The sequence below is a fragment of the Rhineura floridana genome, chromosome 7, assembly GCF_030035675.1.
Source record: "Rhineura floridana isolate rRhiFlo1 chromosome 7, rRhiFlo1.hap2, whole genome shotgun sequence".
Taxonomy (NCBI): Eukaryota; Metazoa; Chordata; class Lepidosauria; order Squamata; family Rhineuridae; genus Rhineura; species Rhineura floridana.
The window spans coordinates 48,693,096-48,711,934 of NC_084486.1; the positions used below are offsets into that span (position 1 = coordinate 48,693,096).

The window sequence follows — 18,839 nt, forward strand, 5'->3', positions numbered from 1 at the left end:
GTAGTTCCAGATGGGTTTTTATTGTGGGATTAGTTCTCTTCATGCATGCAAGTGTTTTGCAGTGTCTACATGGCACTGTTGGCATCAAAATGCATCCTGTATCCCCCTCTTTTCATCCAGATTTATCCTTTCTCGGAAAATTTAATATGTTTTTTAAAAGATAAGAAACTCTTGTTGCCAACAACCTATTTGTGATATCTCAAATATATGTTTGCAAATTACAGGTCCCATCTGGAATCACTCTATGTTGCAATTTCATTTCTGTCTTTTGTCCCAGTTTTCCTTCCATATAAGATATCGCCTTTTACATATCATTAAAAAATCTGTTTCTGTCCAGTAAGAGGATAACAATATGGCATGATTCTGAAGATCTGGCTGTCAGTAAAATGTGTTCAGTGAACCTATTTTGGCACCCAACAATAGTCTGAAGGTCTCTTTCTGGCTTTGCAGCTTGCTGACAGAAGCAGATGCTGGTCACACTGAGTATACTGATGAGGTATATCAAAATGAGAGCCGTTATCCTGGAGGAGAATGGAAAGCAGCTGAAGAGAGTTATACAGATGTGGTGAGAACTGCTCTTTTCATGAGCCAATAAGTTTAATTTTTGTAGCTTCTCTTCAGATCACAGCTGCAATACAAATAAGTCAAGGCAGTTTATTTATTAGCTTTCATTGTAAAATATACATAAAATTTGAAATTTCAGAATAAAAACACAATGCATGTCACTGAATTTGAAACAAATAATGAAGTGAACTGAGCATACAGAGTGAAAATGGTTGCCACTTGATATAAAGGACAGCATCATATCAGGTGCAACCTTTTGACCTACCAAGCCAAATATAGCCTACCAGCCATGTATCTTCATACATTGAAAAAAAATGGAAATGGACTGCCTTCAAGTCGATTCTGACTTACGGCGACCCTATGAATAGGGTTTTCATGGTAAGCAGTATTCAGAGGTGGTTTACCATTGCCTCCCTCTGAGGCTGAGAGGCAGTGACTGGCCCAAGGTCACCCAGTGAGCTTCATGGCTGGGGGGGGGGGGAAATCAATACATTTACTATGTTTGTTGCATGCCTGAGATTGAATAATAGGCATTGTCACCACTAGGCAGGCCACATTTCATGGCTGGTGTGCTGCATTTGACTTGGTGGGTTGTGCAGGCCTGGGGTGTAAAACATACCAGGATAACGTGCTATTTTTGAAGTTGGCTAAATGGGCAAAAGTGGCTTTTAAATAGACAGTCTTTGAGCACTTATTGCTAGAATGTGTAAGTTAATTTGGGGAGTGGTACTTGTAGAAAGGGGAGGGCAATCAATTTTCCTTTAATGTCTCTTAAAACAGATCCTGGGGCAAGATTTCACAAGCTAAGCTGCACTGACTGTGGAAAAAAACAATAGTCCAAAATGTTAGTGTTTAAGATGGCACAAGACTGTTTGTTCTAGTTTCTAATGAAATACAGAAGTATTCAGATTAGTGCTACTAAGAACATTAAACTAAGTAACACGATCGGGGAAGGACTGTGTGAAAATGCTCCCCGCCAATGCTCTGGTGTTAGCTTGCACCATGGGGAACTTTGACTTACATTATAGCTCTGAAAGCATTTTAGCAGATATGGAAGCAATCCTGTGATTTGCTCTCTGAATTTTTTCTAATTCCAAAAGGGTATCCTTGTTTCTCTGCTACCCCCAAAACAGCAAAAAGTCTTGTGACACATTTATTGTGGCATTAGATTTTGTGGACGTAGACTGTCTTGAAGGTAGGCCAAAATCTTAACCTAATGTCTCATGAAATACTATTAAGTCTAAATTTGTAGTTATGTGGTATTTGTAGTTGTTACTTTTTTTAAAAAAAAAGAATCACAACCTTGGAGTGTGTATAAGTGTGTATTGCCTTTTCTATTTCAAAGAATGGAGAAAAAGCAGTACCGCCAGGTGAAATAGCCTGTCCTCCAGGTTGGATGTGGGATGATGACGCTTGGATATATGATATAAATCGAGCAGTGGATGAAAAAGGTAAGGATTAGAATTGACAGGATGCTTCCCATGACAGATTCTTAACTCATGGCCTAGCACCAGGCAACTATTTCTTCAACCCAAGCTGCTTTTGCACTTCTATTACTCAAACAGCAGATCTTCACACTGCATGGCCAACTCTATTTAAATTGGAGGGGAGTGTCCAAAACAGTTAGTGAGATGGTATGAGATGAGGTGTCAGTTGTATAGAAAAACATCAAAAAGTTCTTTTGGGTGACCCTTGGACATTCCCAAAATAGTTTTGGTGGCATCAATGCTCATTTGATTTTGCTTATTTGGTAGGTGCACCACTATACCCCAAAGCAATAGGTTACAATAGTTTTGGTGTAGTTTTTAGCCTAATCAAAATATTTTGGAAAAACAGTTCAATCTGATTTATTTGAGTCATCTAGGAAATGTGCAAAACACAGAAATAACTGAAAACATTGGGGTAGATGGTAATATTTTTTCAGAGAACTGAGGAACGATGTCATACAAGAATAAGATGTTTGAATAAATAGGGATAGTGAATGACTGAACTTTGGATAGTTAGAGCTAGGACTTCAATAAATCAGCTACCATTTTGGTCATAGAGGCAGAGTACAATTATGGTAACCATACATATTTTACATGTTTTATTTTAGGCTGGGAATATGGAATTGCCATTCCTCCTGACAATAAGCCCAAATCCTGGGTTGCAGCAGAGAAAATGTATCATACCCATAGAAGAAGAAGGCTGGTCCGAAAACGCAGAAAAGATCCAAGCCAAACAGCTTCATCAAGGGTAAAATGGCTAAATATAAATTGCAGCCAAACATTGACATTATTTATTTAGGAGGGAGAAGGTGTGGAGGGAGAAGGTTCAGAAAATGTAGTGTCAGAAAATAAGAAATGGGTTGATGACACAGTTTGTCATTAACCCTATATTTTGGCTGCTGTGGATTGTGTTTTTGCAATTGTCTTCTAGGGAGCCATGTCCTATGAAGATCAAGAAGGATGGGAATTTGCATCACTGATTGGATGGAAGTTTCATTGGAAGCAGCGCAGTTCTGATACTTTCCGCCGCAGACGCTGGAGGAGAAAAATGGCTCCTTCTGACACATATGGTTCAGCAGCCATTTTTAAGCTTGAAGGAGCTCTTGTAAGTAAGAAGAGCTTGACTTGCTGACTTGTTTATGCCACATAACATCAGCATTAATTACAATCTCAACGTTAAATTATAATAATCAAGTGGAAAGGGCTGTAGCTCAATGGTAGAGCATCTGCTTTGCATGCAGAAGGTCCCAGGTTCAATCCTCATCATCTCTGGGTAGGGCTGAGACCCCTTTCTGAAATCCTGGAGAGTTACTGTCAGTCAGTGTGGGCAAAACTGAGTTAGACAGACCAGTGGTCTGACTTGATATGAGGCAGCTTCTGTGTTCCTATGTTCTAAGTGATACCTGAAGGTGACTAAGATTGTGTGGGAGAGCTTTCAGCAGAATGCTAAAACACTGTAGGTAAGCCTCCAGTTAAGAGAGAAAAGGGAAGGTGATGGAGGTTGAAATGGTTTTTTTTACCATACCCTATGGAAAAACTAAAAGTGAAGAAAGGCTATGGAATGCTAGATTATGCTGATCCCACTTGTGTGAAGGCAATTAAACCAATTGGTGCTTTCATACAACAGTTTGGAACAGCAGGATCAGATCAGAGAGTTTGGCATAAAGTAGGGCCTCTAGAAACTGGATTTTCATTGCTTTGATATTAAAGCACAATATTTGCAATTATCCTAAGCTGTCTACTCTCAGTATTTTTTCTCCCAAACTACATGTGATTTTAAACATGTGGTTTAACATTATTATTATTGTAACTGAATTTATATCCTGTCTTTTCTCCTGAAGGAGCTCAGGACGGCAAGCACATCAACAAAACAATGTGTTTGCCACCCTCTGTATCTTTTCATGTAGCCCTTCGCTGAACTTTTGTCTAATGTTACAGACCTTGTAAGAATTCATTAATAATGGGAGATGTATGTCTAAGAGCCAGAGATCAAGGGATCAGGGAATGGAAATTGTTTGTATTTAAAAAAAAAAGTAAATTCCATCTCCATGGAGCTGCTATTCGGCACAAGAGAGAAGCACTTCCATTGGCATCAAGTTTGGTGTGAGTCACAATAGCACATGCACAAAGTCTTCCCATTTTTTTTATGTGCACATAGGAATTCTCCACTGCATGCACCCATTATTCTGCTTGTGGAAGAGAGCAGGGAAGCGTCTGTGCATGTTAAGCCTCGCACATACTTCGAAGCTAGTGGATTGTGGCTTTGGGATTTGGGCTCTGCAATACGTATACAGTAGGGCCCCGCTTATACGGTGGGTTCCGTTCTGGACCCCCGCCGTAAAGCGAAAATCACTGTAAAGCGGAACCCCATTGACTTTAATGGGGCGCGTTGCACGAAAATGACACGAAAATGCTGCAAAATGCCGCAAAAGAGGCTTTAAAAGAGGGGAGGAAAGCCGCCGCATTAGCAGAACACTGGGAAACGGAGCATCGGTAAGCGGGGCCCTACTGTATGCACATCCAGACAAGAGTGCAAAAATCTCTCATCCTAAAAGAGGCTTCTGTACAACTCCTAAAATGTGGGTGTTTCTGGTCTGGAATTGGCTTCTTTTTACAACAGTCTATCTGTGATAATCATTGCCCATAGAAGTAAATTTCTCTCTCCATTTATTTGGAGCACGCTGGGTATGACTAGTTTAGGGCCCTAGTGTTATTTTTCGGAACCCACTATGAGTGAATAGATATTACTGTATTTTTTTAAACAATATCTACTTCACACTTAATTAATTGGGCTTTTCATTCAAGCCAGTTATTATAAAAACTATTGTGTAACTTTAAGAAATGGTATCTGAGTTTGTTTCTCTTCCCTCCCCATCTCTTTTTCTTTTGTCTATGTGTTTTTCTTAGTTTGTATGCCTGTGGACAGGGACAGTCTTGTTGTTTCTTCATGTTTTATAAATTTTAGGTGATTTATAAAAGATAAAAAATAATTATATGTATATAATCTTAGGGAGCAGATACAAGTATTGATGAGGGAGAAAAAACTTCAGAGAAGGCCAAAGATACAACAGCAACACATACATTTGGTGCAAACACTCCAATAGTCTCTTGCAACTTTGACAGTAAGTTCATGTGAAATTCCTTTATTTGAGGCAATATTCTTTAAGGATGATGTAAGACTCTTTGTTCTTGCTGTGTGACTAGAGTTCTTCCCTTCTCATTGTGTGCTGCAGATTTCCCTGTTTGTTTCAAAGTATCAAAAGGAACTCTTTTGCCTCTACGGTACTTGGTTCTCTCCTCCTTAACCACACCCTGTAACCGCCTTGGTTGCAGAATGTGGCTAAGAAAGAGCCACCTTAACCATGATTCTGGGTTTGGACAACCTGCTGTGCCAAATCTTGGCTTAACTGCAGAGCTGCCCTGAGCTTAAAAAGCCCTGAGAGGAGCAAAGCGCCTGCGAGCTTCTCTCTGTGAGCCGGCACATCTGCATGGTGACGATGACCCAGAGTAATGTGAGAACCGATAGTACCTTCTTGTTAATAGTATTCTAGGTTCCCTACAGATGTCAGAAATGGCATAATCCCTACTGAGATGTGCCAGACAGTCTCTAGCAGACAGACAACACAAGACAGGAGCGGGAGGAGTGGTCCTGGAATGACACATCAGTAGTGCAGAGGAGTTTGAGGTGATAGGGAGAAGTAGTGATGATGAAGTTTAGAGCTGAAAAGGTGAAGTTGCTATTTCATTTGTGTCTATCTGTTTTATTTTATTGTTTGTTTTTATTTATTTTTAGGAGTCTACAGTTACCACCTTCGGTGTTATATCTATCAAGCAAGAAATCTTACGGCTTTGGACAAAGACAGCTTTTCAGGTACTTGGGTTGGAGGTGGGGAACTATTAAATCCAAAGGACATGTGAGATTGTAAAAGGAAGTCCATTCTTTTTCTATAGTGAATAATAGCTTGATTAAGAACGGTAACAGTTTGAACTATCTTCTCCTATATGTTTGAAATAGTCAGCCAAATCTTTGGCTGAATGTCTCGAGTCATTAGAGACAATGGTGACTGGTCCCATTGGGACCGGTAGGGTGGAAGGTAGGGGGGAGACCAATGGTAGGTGGAGCCAGAGCCAATTATAGGCAGAGCACCCTCTGACTGGTTGTAAATAAGAAGGCAGGCAGGTGCAGACAGAAGTTGGTAGGCCCCGTTCATCCTAAAGGACCAGCCTCCACTGATCAGAGACATTCAGCCAAAGATTTGGCTAATTATTTAAAATCAATATGAAAACTTCAGTCTTTTCAGTGCATGGGCATGTGTGTTTCTTCTCTCTGTTCATTCTCATTCTTGGTTTTTCTTCCACTCAGGCTCCATAATGTACTGCCTTCAAGTCAATTCTGACTTATGGTGACCCTATGAATAGGGTTTTCATGAGGCTGAGAGGCAGCGACTGGCCCAAGGTCACCCAGTGAGCTTTATGGCTATGTGGGGATTCGAACCCTGGTCTCCTGAGTCATAGTCCAACACGTTAACCACTACACCACACTGGCTCTCAATTAAGGCAGTACATTAACATTTTTTTAAATTCTTTGTTAGGGGGCCCTGAGAAGATGGCCTCCAGCTAACCTTTTAAATAGCTCAGGGCATTGGATAATGACAATTTGTTCAGGAAATGCTAATACCCATAATCAGATACCTTTTTCAGAGGCCCCAGTGAGTTAGAGATCTTTCTAACAGAAGGCCTAGAGTCCTTTAATCATTCACCTCTACTTTATAAGAAGAGGGTGCCATAAATAAGAACACTTTAGACTCATGCCAGATCTGTGTGTTTTGTTTGTGGAATGTATTGTTTAAGTTGCAAATGGCATGATCCCTCACTATTATTTTTGTGTCCTCAGGTGTTATACCTTGGGTAAAAGGTATTAAAGAGTGGTTAACATGCACAGGAGTGATTTTAAAAGGAAATCTTAAAATAACAAAAGTGACAAATTAAGCATCATTGTTTTCATTCATAATATGGATTTGCATGAATTCTGCTCAGCACAGAATAAGCTTAGCGTATCTGTAAATATGCAACTTCGTAATTGTCACATGCTGGCAATTTCATGCTGCATGATAAAAATGTCTGCACACCATAAAAGGGTTATTAAAAACACAGTCTTGATGATTTGCATAGGAAAGGTATGGAGACTGTCACTGCAGACTGCCGTTGTAATAGTAGTGAGTTATCCGTATTTTAGCAGACCCAGGGCAGAACTGCGTGGTCCTAACCGTCCATTGGTTGGTGTAATGGGAATGTGAGTGCAAAGGGTGCTTGCTGAGAAGGATCAGGATGTGGGAGGGAAGGTTGCTTAAACCCTCCTATAGTCACTTATTCTTCCCTGCAAATGAACACTAAGGCTGTTTTTTTCTTCATGTGGATTTTCCCTCCTAAGGCTTTTTTTTTAAATCACTGTGTTTAATGGATACTATCCCTACAGAGGTATGCAACTGCACCAACTCAGGGTATAGCTTGCATAAAATTAGCCACAGCAGCATGCTGTGTGAGTCCATCCTGCTATGTTATATTTGCATTCCCATAATAATAACCACTTGCTGCAGCATATCAAGTAGCTGACGTTCTAGCAGCCAACAGGCTTTTAAGAATTGATTGTGAGTTGTCTTCAGTCCTACCTCATCTCCACCCACTGCTAGACATTGTGCTGTCTTTCTATACTGTATCTACAGCAGGGGTGGGCAGACATCAGGCTTGTCAGGCCTACTTTGTTTGTTTACTGATTAAATAGTAGAGAGAGAGAGACTGGGAATTTAAAAAGTCAGTATTTTAAAATGGATCAGTATATCTCTGTCTATTCTTCTGTGGATTTTCAGATCCGTATGCTCATGTTTCATTCCTTCATCGAAGCAAAACAACTGAGATAATCCACTCAACATTGAATCCAACTTGGGATCAAACGGTTATATTTGATGAAATTGAAATCTATGGAGATCCTCAAATGGTAGCACAAAACCCTCCTAAAGTGGTTGTTGAACTCTTTGACAATGACCAAGTGGTAGGTGGTAGCTTTTTTTAGATTTTCTCTTGATTATATAACCACAGCAGATTGATAACAAATTCACTATTTTGGACTCATCAATTTTTGCAGGGCAAAGATGAGTTTCTCGGAAGAACCTCTTGCTCACCTATGGTGAAACTCAACCCAGATGTTGACATCAGTCCTAAACTTCTCTGGTATCCAGTTATGAATGGAGGCAAGGCTTGTGGAGATGTCCTTTTAGCAGCTGAGCTTATACTGAGTGAAAAGGTAAGAGAAAACAAATATATTTATTTCACACTTAGAGCAATCTTGCTGAGATGAGTGCTGTGTTTGGTTTGGGCTTAATATAAATTATAGAAACTTGTGTCTTTGTATCTCTAAACAGGGTAGCACCAACCTTCCAATTCTTCCACCACAAAGAGCGCCAAACCTTTACATGGTACCACAAGGAATCAGACCTGTGGTTCAACTGACTGCTATTGAGGTATTGTGGTTGTTGCTTGAAAGTGGACATGATCCATAGGGCCACATGCTTAAGTCTAAGTGCTAGTAGTGCAAGAACTTTTTGGCGGGGGGAATGGAAAAGGCTTTATGTTATTTCTGCAAGGTTCTACTACAGGTTGATTGCAAAAAGTTAAAAGACCTGTAGTGGTAAACTGTCTCCAGATGTGTGGGGCTGCAGTGTAGCCAAAGGGATAAGTTGGGAACTTCCTAGTCCAAATCTAATCAGCGTCATGAGCTTGACCTTAGGTTAGCAAGCATTATTTTACAGAACTGGTTTGTGAGAACCCTTTGTTTGTTTGTTTGTTTGTTTGTTTGTTTGTTTGTTTGTTTGTTTGTTTGTTTGTTTGTTTGTTTGTTTGTTTGTTTGTTTGTTACATTTATATCCTTCCTTTCCAACAGGATGCTCAAGGTGGTGTACATGGTTCTCCCCTCCCCATTTGATCCTCACAACAACCCTGTGACATAGGCTAGGCTGAGAGGTAGTGACTGGCCCAAAGTCACCCAGTGAGCTTCATGGCTGAGTGGGGATTCTAACCCTGGTCTCCCAAGTCATAGTCCAACACCCTAACCATTACACCACAGTGACTTTATTACACCATGATGAGACAACATATGTGAAGAACCCTGAGCGCTTACAAAAAATGTTACATAAATGCTGGCTATTATTTTATGTGCTTGAATTGACAAGTAATGTAGCATTATCATAGTGGCTTCTCCTCTTCCTTGAACCCATCTCCACCCTACTATTCATTATAAATGTCTGGTGCTATTTCTGTCTGCCAGTTCCTTACATTGGACAGGTGTGGGTTCTATATGATGGCCATATTTAGATGTGACCTTAAGCCACACGGTATGTTCTGTTTAACCATGCTGCGCATAAGCTGCATGTTGCTGCACACAGGTCAGAGCACTCCTGTTTCACTCCTTCCTTAACCAAGCACCGAAACTAATCACAGAGCAGCTGGCTTAACATTATGTCTGAACTAGTACTTGGGGTTTGTTTCTCCCAAACAAAATATGATCAGGAGGCCAAGAGGGAACCTCAGCTTTAGACTGAAGTTTGTTTTGAGCAAAACAAAACTGCCAGCACTAATATGGACATAAAGCTAGGACAACTATTCTGTGCTTTTGTTTCCTCTCTCAACTAAGGAAAGAGTGAAGCTCATGCACAGTAGTTTTGTGACTTAGTATTGTGTCCAAATATGGCCAGCATCTAGCATATTATTGGAACCATTTACCTTTAAACAGTAGCTATATTGAGTGTCCATTATCTGGGAATTGTTTAATCAAAACTGCTTGATATTTGAACTTAAGTCAGTGTAATTCTAAGTAAACCTAAAGGTTTTGGCCAATTAAATCAGAAATCTACTGATTGATTCTGCAGAAAATTTCATTAATGTTTTCTGCCTATGAAGGTATAGGTTTGTATATAGGAGTTCTCTTTTTCCTTTCTTGTTAGGCATTTGTTGTACTGATTATGCAGCATCACTGGGGTCCCCAACATAGCACCTGTGGCCACTGTGGTATCCCCTGACAACTTGCTTGGTGTCCACTGAAGCTTCCTGCCCCTCCTGATTTTTTAAAAATTACATTTTGGGGTTTCCCCCTTTTAAACCTTTACACAATAGCTGGCAGGGTGGATTGATTTAAATCAAGGGTTGAATCTGTAATTTAAATCATGATTTAAATGAGATGTGTTGGGGTTTTGTGTTTTTTAAAATAGATCCTTGCCTGGGGATTGCGTAACATGAAAAACTACCAAATGGCTTCTGTTACTTCTCCTAGTCTCATTATAGAGTGTGGAGGTGAAATGGTAGAATCTGTTGTGATTAAAAACCTGAAGAAGACACCAAATTTTCCTGGATCTGTTCTCTTCATGAAAGTGGTATAGTGCTGAATATTCTTTTAATAAAGATCTGTAGCGCACGTGTGGTACTGGTAATGGGGAAAATTAGAATAAATATATTTGCATTACGGTGAACTGAGTAAATGAACCTACCCTGGAAATTACCCATGGGTTAATTTAAACATTTCCAGAAATTACTGTGTGCAACAAAGCTCTGTGTACAACTAGTATTATACATTGATGGCCATGGGCAGTGGCACTGATAGTAGATGTGGATATATACTTTCATCCCCATCAAGAGATGGATGGGAAGGGTTGTATGAGGCTGTGAAACCCGCATAGGACAGATAACATCGGCATGTTCATGCACATGCATTCATTCCTAGTATTTATTTATTTATTTATTTATTTTATTTCATTTTTAAACCGCCCATAGCGAATAGCTCTCTGGGCGGTGTACAAAAGATTAAAAGTACAGAAATACAAAATATCACAATAAATAAACTGAAACAAAGAGATTTAAAATTGTAACATTAAACGCATTAAAATGCCTGGGAGCATAGCCAGGTCTTAACCTGGCGCTGAAAAGATAGAAGCGTCGGCGCCAGGCGTATTTCTTCGGGGAGGCTATTCCACAATTCGGGGGCCACTACAGAAAAGGCCCTAGATCGAGTAACTGTCCTCCGGGCTTCCCGATGGGTTGGTACCCGGAGGAGGGCCTTAGACGCTGAGCGAAGTGACCGGGTCGCTTCATAGCGGGAGAGGCGTTCCACAAGATACTGCGGTCCCACGCCGTGTAAGGCTTTATAGGTCAAAACCAGCACCTTGAATGCTGCACATACATATACTGCCAAATGGATTTCCCATCCACACTTGTTTACATAGCACGGTAACAAGGTAGCTGCCAATTTTTTACTGAGCTACATTCAAGGTTATACTACGAGTATGTAAAAGCTCCATACAGTTCTGTATAAGGGTATCTGCAAAGCTGCTGCCGACTCCTGCACATCCCATCCTGTGGCTGCTTTAAAGTAAAACATTAAACTATCCCATCTTCAGTTAGGAATTATCCCATCTTCAGACTGCAGTTAGTGCAGAATGCTGCAGCCAGACTGCTGACAGGAGTGAAACCCTGTCAGCATATAACACCTCTGCTCAAAGATCTACACTGGTTGCCGATTTGCTACTGGGTGAAGTTCAAGGTGTTACTATTGGTATATAAAGCCCTTAACAGGTTGGGACCAGTTTACTTGCGGGACTGCCGTACCCATATGTGCCCACTAAAGCGTGTTGATCTGCAGAACTAGCACTGTTACAGGTGCCACATAATGCTCATTCTGCAATTGTCATAAATAGTTTTTATAGTGTTGCAGTGCCTACTCTTTTGAATTCCCTGCCTATTGACATCAGGCAGGTGTCTTCACTGTGGTTTTTTTGGTGCTTGCTTAACAGTATTTGTTTTGGCAAATCTATCCAGACATATAGATGTTGATGTGTTATACTTTTTTTTAGTCTACTGCTGTTTTAATTGTTTTTTAAAAAAATAATTACTTGCTTTTAACTATTTTTATTGAAAATGTTAATGTTTTTTGTACACCCCTTGGTGGAATTTACAATCAAGCAGTATATAAATATTGTTATATAAATAAATATATTATTGGAGTCCAGCTGAGAGGGAAGTGCTCGGGGACAGGGGAAGAGATTGCAGGGAAGTAAGTTACGAATGTGAAAGAGCTTACCTCTCACTCATGCATTCCTTTTAAAAATTGGCCCTTCCACATTCTTTGTGATTGGTGCAGACCTACATTTGAAAGCTGCAAAAATTAGAGCAGGTTCTGCAGTTCATTTGAAAGTGAAGAATCCTGTGAAGTATGTATTTTCATTGGTTTTAAATTTAAACAACTGTGTTCTGTTGTTGTTTTTTACTAGCTACTGCCCAAGGAGGAATTGTACACACCATCATTAGTTCTTAAAGTAATAGACCACAGGCAATTTGGCCGTAAACCTATCGTGGGACAATGTACCATTGATTTACTGGAGCAGTTTCGCTGTGATCCTTACACTACTAAAGAAGACATCGCCCCACAGATGAAAGGTACAGCTCCCATTAAAGAACAGACATTTTTCTAATCAGATGTAGGTCTTGCTACCATCAACACAATCCACAGACAACATCTCTAGCAAAACAAACGTTGAAATAAATGTTCACAGTGTTTACTGTAGCTGCCAATATTCTCTGTAGATAGTGCTCCTTGCTTTTAGACTGACTAACTGTGACTGGTAGTACCGCCTTTAAAGAATAATTATTCAGTAGGTATGCCTGATTGACTGGACCCACATCTCCTGGATTAATGTGAAGATTGGAATGCAGTTTTCCTTTAGATTTTGGATTACTCCAAATTTGGGATGCAGTTCTCTGCTCAAAGAAAGGATCAAGATGTATATAAAAATGCATGCTTTAGGGGGAAATACATTTGGAAATAAATGTGTGCTTTGAGGGCATATATGCTTAGAAATGTGTAATTTGTTTTGAGAAAATATGTATTTAAATAGAAATTTTAATGTGCATTGAAAATACAGATGAATGTGGCAGCAGGATGGGACAAACTTATGAATGAACACATGCAAACCTGACACAGGCTGGAAATAGTCTGACTTTCCCATCCATAATACTCACAGAGAAAAGCAGAAAGTTCAGAAAGCAACAAGGATGTTGACAAATAATTTTGCAGTGTTACCCTTGGTGCTGTTATTGCTGCTGTGACCCAGTCCCTCCTTTTTAACTGTACTACAGATTAAGTTATGCAATTAATAGTAAATGTTTTCAGTGTTCTGAAATCAAATGGACTGAAGTTAGCCACAACTAACTTTTTATATTAATTTCAATGAGACCTATGTATGACTAACAGTTGGATCCAACCCATATTTATTTCTTAAGGGTTGTACCCAATGAATTTGTTCAATTAGTGCAAAGGAACATCCCCTCCCTCTTCTCTCCCCCTGCACCCCCTGCATCCACCCTCAAATCTGCTCTGGAGGGTGGAGGAACCCCCAGAACAGATTTGGGGATGCACAGGGGAAGAAGAGGGAGGCTGGCTTATAATAAAATCCACACAAAGGTCTAATATAATCAGGAATATCTTTGTATACATGTCTTAGTCTCTTTGAGCTCCAGGTGGTTGATACAGTCCAGATTCTAACTGAAAAATATAAAGGCTAAAAGACCAACAAAAGTTTATGAATGGTTTGCTCATCATCATGAAATGTTTGGTTTACAGTTAGTCTTCTCTCAGCTGCACCTCGGCGAGATGTAGTAATTGAAGTGGAAGACACACAACCTTTATTAACAGCACAGGTAATCTCCTTAATTTGCAGCTTGGCTTGTTTCAGTTTCTGAGGTTGGTTTCAGTTTTTGTGGTTGGTTCATTTGCTTTTTAGCATAGAACTTTAGCAGACCCAAACCTAACCGAAGTATCTGTAAAAGTTGGTGGAAGCTTTGGAAATCCAATGAAAAAATATTATGTTAGGAAAAGAAATAACTTCGTCATTCTTCCAGTCTTAATATTTTGTTTATCTGTATAAATGATCCTCTCTTGCCTGCATTTGTTTATGCTGCTTGTGAATTGTTTGCCAGGAGCTTTAGAACATATTTGCTCTTCAAAATTATTCAGTGAATAAATTGATGAATAATGTTTGAACCATATTTTGTTAACTGGCAGTCCTTGAGTTTCAAAATCTGAAATATTTATTAGATTCAGTTGAATTTAGGAAGCGCAAGCAGCACTCCCATGCAGGTGTTATTGGAAATATAATGGCAGTTGCGTGGAAGCAGTACATACAGGCCTACCTGCTATTTCCTCAGTTACATGATAAGATGAATGCATGTAATGGAAATTTGCATTTAGGAAGTTCAAAGTAAATTTTTAAAATGACTATTTTATATTATTTGCTGTAACCCGAACATTGCCAGTTAACTAATTTGCAAGATTGTTCATCAAAGGCAAATATGAGTCCAAATGCTAACGCTTAATGAATTTTTAAAGCTTCTGTGTTAACACATGATGAAAATATTTGAATTTTACCATTTAATACAAAAGCTTTAAAATGGCGATTTATCTGTTTCTTTGTAATTGTAGGTTGTTTAAAACAGAATATGTCATGCTTTGAAAATCCCCCTTTCTCTGACTGCCATCCAATTTAGTCTTTGATGTAGTATAGCTGCCCTTTAATTGTACCATATGGAGAGAGCCAATTAGATGAGTAAATGTTGTGTTATAAACACATTGAGTGATGATAAAGGAAACTACAGAGGTCGAGGTTCTTCAGCTAATAACATACGTTGTATGTTCGACTGTAATAATTAGAGGTAACCATTCACTATTGCTGAGACTGGAGAAAGAAAGCACTTCAGCGTTGTGTCTGTGGCTTCTAATATTTTACCTGATAACCTCACATTTTACCTAGAGGTTGTATTATAAGAATTATGAATGAAAAGGAAGGATGATATGCTCATTTCCTGACGAGATCAAAGTGGCAAACTTTTAATTTTTTTTCAATACATATGTCTGTGTGTTTGTGTTTTAAAGTTTGCTACTTTAATATCTATATCCATCTATCTGTAATTTTATATATATGTTTCTCAATAAAACATGGATTTCAATTATTTAAGATATTTCTAAGGCAAGACAAGCAATTTATAGAGACGAATTAGAAATACTTCTTCTGGGAAGTAAAAAAAATCAGATTTCATTTTCTGTGAAGACAGGATGAACCTCTACAATGGGCCTCTGTCTTCTGTCTTTTGCCCAGGTCATGATCCAGGTGTTTGCACATGTAACAGACTGTGGGTAGGGGCCATGGCTCAGTAACAGAGCCTGTAGAAGGTCCCAAGATCAGTCCCTGGCATCTGCAATGAAAAGGATCTCAGGTAGCAGGGCTGGCAAAGACCACTGCCTGAAACTTTGGACAGCTGCTGCTGGTCAGAGTAGATAATACTGGCCTGGATGAATCAATGGTCTAACTGCTTCATATCTCAAACTGACTGTAGTGAACAGCTACAAAAACCCCATTTGCAAATACATCAATCTTACATAAATTTGTCATAGGATGAGTTTATAAAATCATTTATTGCAAGAGAACTGCTGTGTCATGACTTTTTAACCATCAACCCAAGGTAAAGCTTTCTTGTGAATATGCTTCCACCTGGTCACTTTTGTATTTCAACAGATACTTGAGAGTTATAAAAAGCATACCTTGTTCAGACCATGGCTAAATATGATCACAGGAAGGCATATTCAGCAGAAAACATCACCACAGAGAATGATAGGGAGAGGTCACCGTTTAAGAATTTTCCCTACTGTGATTTTTAAACTTACCTTTGGGTTTGTTCAAATATTATGGTCATGGCTGAGTTATACATAATAACCAAACCAAGTGGGTTGTGACCCATCAAGTCAAATATATCTTCACAACCCACCCTCTTTTTTTAATGTCTCATGAGGTACAAAAAAATGGGAGCCCTGAGACTTTGAAAGGCTATCATATTGTCTTGCTCAGCTTGGCGAATTGCAAGTTGTAAGAATTCATGGCAGCACTTATGAAATGAAACTTTTGTAGACCTACAGCTGTGTCCATGGCTATAATCAGTTGATGGATACCTATAATTAGAGATTAATCTTTTATATATTATCTGGAATATTCTAGTTGGTATCTAGCTATGAACCAAATGCATGAATAAATCACTTAGCAGGCCTTGTAGATGTACACAGCAATTTAAAGAATTCAAAATTCTATTTTTAAAAAGTGGTTAAAATTGTACAGATGTTCAAATATTTCTATACAAATTTCTATACAATTTCATTCAGGACCAGATATTCCTTTAAAATGTAACAGCTCAATTCTTACAGTAATAGCCTGTAAAAGACAGCCGCCTTAGATAAATAAACATAAATAAGGGTATGCAGTTAACAGACTAGAATAACAGATGCAGACCTTTCCTAAACTACATTCCAATTTCTAGTGCTTAAGCAGTATGTCAACAGCACTCAGCAAAATGGCTTCTCCAACAACAGTGCATGTATGTATGAAGGAAATGCATGAGCACCATTTGCTTGGGGCCTAAAGGCGCTTTGGGTGACTGGACTTTCATTTCTCTTATGAATCTTCTTCAGGGAGGTTTTGGAGAAAAACAAGTTGCAGTTTAAAGCAGAATTATTACTTAGAAACTGAATTTCCATTGAGACATTTGCAGAGCAGCCCTTTCCATTGGGAACCAGAAAGACTGCATTCACATTGGCAATTTACATGGGTTCTGGATTTGGATGCTAGCTTAATAAAATAGGATCTCATATATATAAAATATGAGATTAAAAAAAAGTTGGATATTGGGGAAAAATGCTTGTCTTTACATAGATGTTTTATCCAAAATCTCACACTGATGATGAGTAGAGTTTGGTGCACAGTAATTGTTCATGGGTTCTGTCATCAGCTGCATTCACAGCTAGCAATTATAATTAAAGTTTGGTGTGGAAATTTGTTCAAGTACAAAATAATCTAGCATATTTTTTTAAAAAAAAATTGGGGCAGGGAAGAATGCTTCACTTTTGTGTTTGGCAATCTAATGAAAGGGACCAAATCAAAAATAATTATTTTCAGAGTACCTTTTATACTCTGTAAAGCAGGGATGAGGGATCTGCAGCCCCGTTGCTGGATTACAGCTCCCATCATCCCTGACCATTGGCCATGCTGTCTGGGGCTGATGAGAGTTGGAATCCAACAACATCTGGGCATGATGTTTTTTCATATTCATAGAACTACAACCCTGAACAGTCAAATGCCAGAGCTTCTGAATGCTTTAAAGAAAAGACACTGAGGGCAAGGGAGGTCTGTTGCCTTCATGCCATGCTTATAAACTTCTCAGAAGCATTGTGCTGGCTTCTGGCTGACCACTGTGGGAGACAGAATGGTGGACTAGATTAAATCTTTAGTCTCACCTAGCAAGGCTATTCATACATTCTCACAAGGTGGAAGCAAGCTTAGTGTGTGTGTATATGTATATATATATATATGTATATATATATATGTATATATATATATGTATATATATATATGTATATATATATGTATATATATATATGTATATATATATCCCATACATATATATATTCCATATATATATATATAATATATATGTATGTATGTATACCTTTAGTTTATTGTGCTAGCTTGTAGATATGTAATGGAAAGGACAAGAGTCTTAGTTTACTCTTTAGAAAGGATTATAGATATTCATACACATATTCTTTAAGTTCCATCAAGTGAAAGACATGGGCAGAGCAATCCAATCCTGTCCTCCCTGCACCCGGCTGGAGGGGGGTTGGATTGGACGGAGTTGCTGGCTGATGACAACGGAGTGACGCAAACCTCACTAGGCCAGTGTGGAGCCTCTGTTTCTGCCTGCCAAACATGTAAGCGGATGGAAGGCCCTGAAATTTACATATTGAGGTGGGCATTGAGATGGAGAAGAAGGGGCTGAGTCAGCCTGGGATCTGTTGGATCCCAAGCCAGTCCGCTACTGTCCCGTGATGTCATCAGACCCAATCCAGGTTGGCGCTCCAATCATCCTGCCCCCCGCTTCCACTCTGGCAACCATGTGCAGCAGAGTTATGGATGCAGTGGTAGCCCTGTCACTCCACAAAGCCTTGCTATTCAATGGCCAGGGTTTGTTTTTTTTATTATTTTTTTTTACAATAATTTTTATTCAAATTTTCATAAAACATAGAAAACAAAATCATAAAACATTCAAAGACAAAAAATAAAACAAAACAAAAATGATTAAACAAAAAAAATAAAATGTTGACTTTCCATTTGTCACATATCAAATCAGTTATAGGTCTACAATATATAACAATCCTGTCTCTTAAATCATATTATAAAATCACTTTCCTCCAGTAGTTATCTTAATTAATCATCAAATCTCATAAACATTACTTTATTCTTTCCACAAAAAGTCAAAGAGAGGTTTCAATTCTTTAAGAAATATATCTATCAATTTTTCTCCAAATAAACATATCAGTTAATCCATCTCGTTAATAATTATAATAATCTTATTGTCATAACCATAGTCCAAATAAACATTTCGATTAATCCATCTCATCAGAATCTGTTAGGTCCAATAATTTCAATAGCCATTATTCCATTATCCCTATTAGTTCCATCTTCCTTCTTCAATAGTCCTGTTAAGTCCAGTAATTTCAGTGTCCAATCTTCCATTATCAGTATTCCATAATAATCTTGCTGTTGTAGCCATAGTCATATAATAAGAGTCTGATGGGAATTTCCTCTATCCCAAATATTTTCTTGCCATCCATTCTGAATAAGTTGCTGAAATACTGTTGTAAAGTCA

General features: G+C 38.7%; 1 protein-coding gene across 2 annotated transcripts in view; it reads left to right on the forward strand.

Annotated features, from left to right (window-relative positions):
- The window catches only part of MYOF (myoferlin), a 102,770-nt gene that overhangs the window by 58,953 nt on the left and 24,978 nt on the right, over nucleotides 1-18,839 (forward strand). For both annotated transcript variants that reach the window (XM_061635516.1, XM_061635517.1), the window contains 12 exons: nucleotides 451-565; nucleotides 1,910-2,015; nucleotides 2,660-2,799; nucleotides 2,983-3,156; nucleotides 5,062-5,173; nucleotides 5,845-5,922; nucleotides 7,919-8,100; nucleotides 8,194-8,352; nucleotides 8,471-8,569; nucleotides 10,313-10,474; nucleotides 12,365-12,530; nucleotides 13,714-13,790. In XM_061635516.1, the coding sequence (XP_061491500.1) occupies nucleotides 451-565; nucleotides 1,910-2,015; nucleotides 2,660-2,799; nucleotides 2,983-3,156; nucleotides 5,062-5,173; nucleotides 5,845-5,922; nucleotides 7,919-8,100; nucleotides 8,194-8,352; nucleotides 8,471-8,569; nucleotides 10,313-10,474; nucleotides 12,365-12,530; nucleotides 13,714-13,790 (1,570 nt within the window). The remainder of the gene's footprint in view (nucleotides 1-450; nucleotides 566-1,909; nucleotides 2,016-2,659; nucleotides 2,800-2,982; nucleotides 3,157-5,061; nucleotides 5,174-5,844; nucleotides 5,923-7,918; nucleotides 8,101-8,193; nucleotides 8,353-8,470; nucleotides 8,570-10,312; nucleotides 10,475-12,364; nucleotides 12,531-13,713; nucleotides 13,791-18,839) is intronic.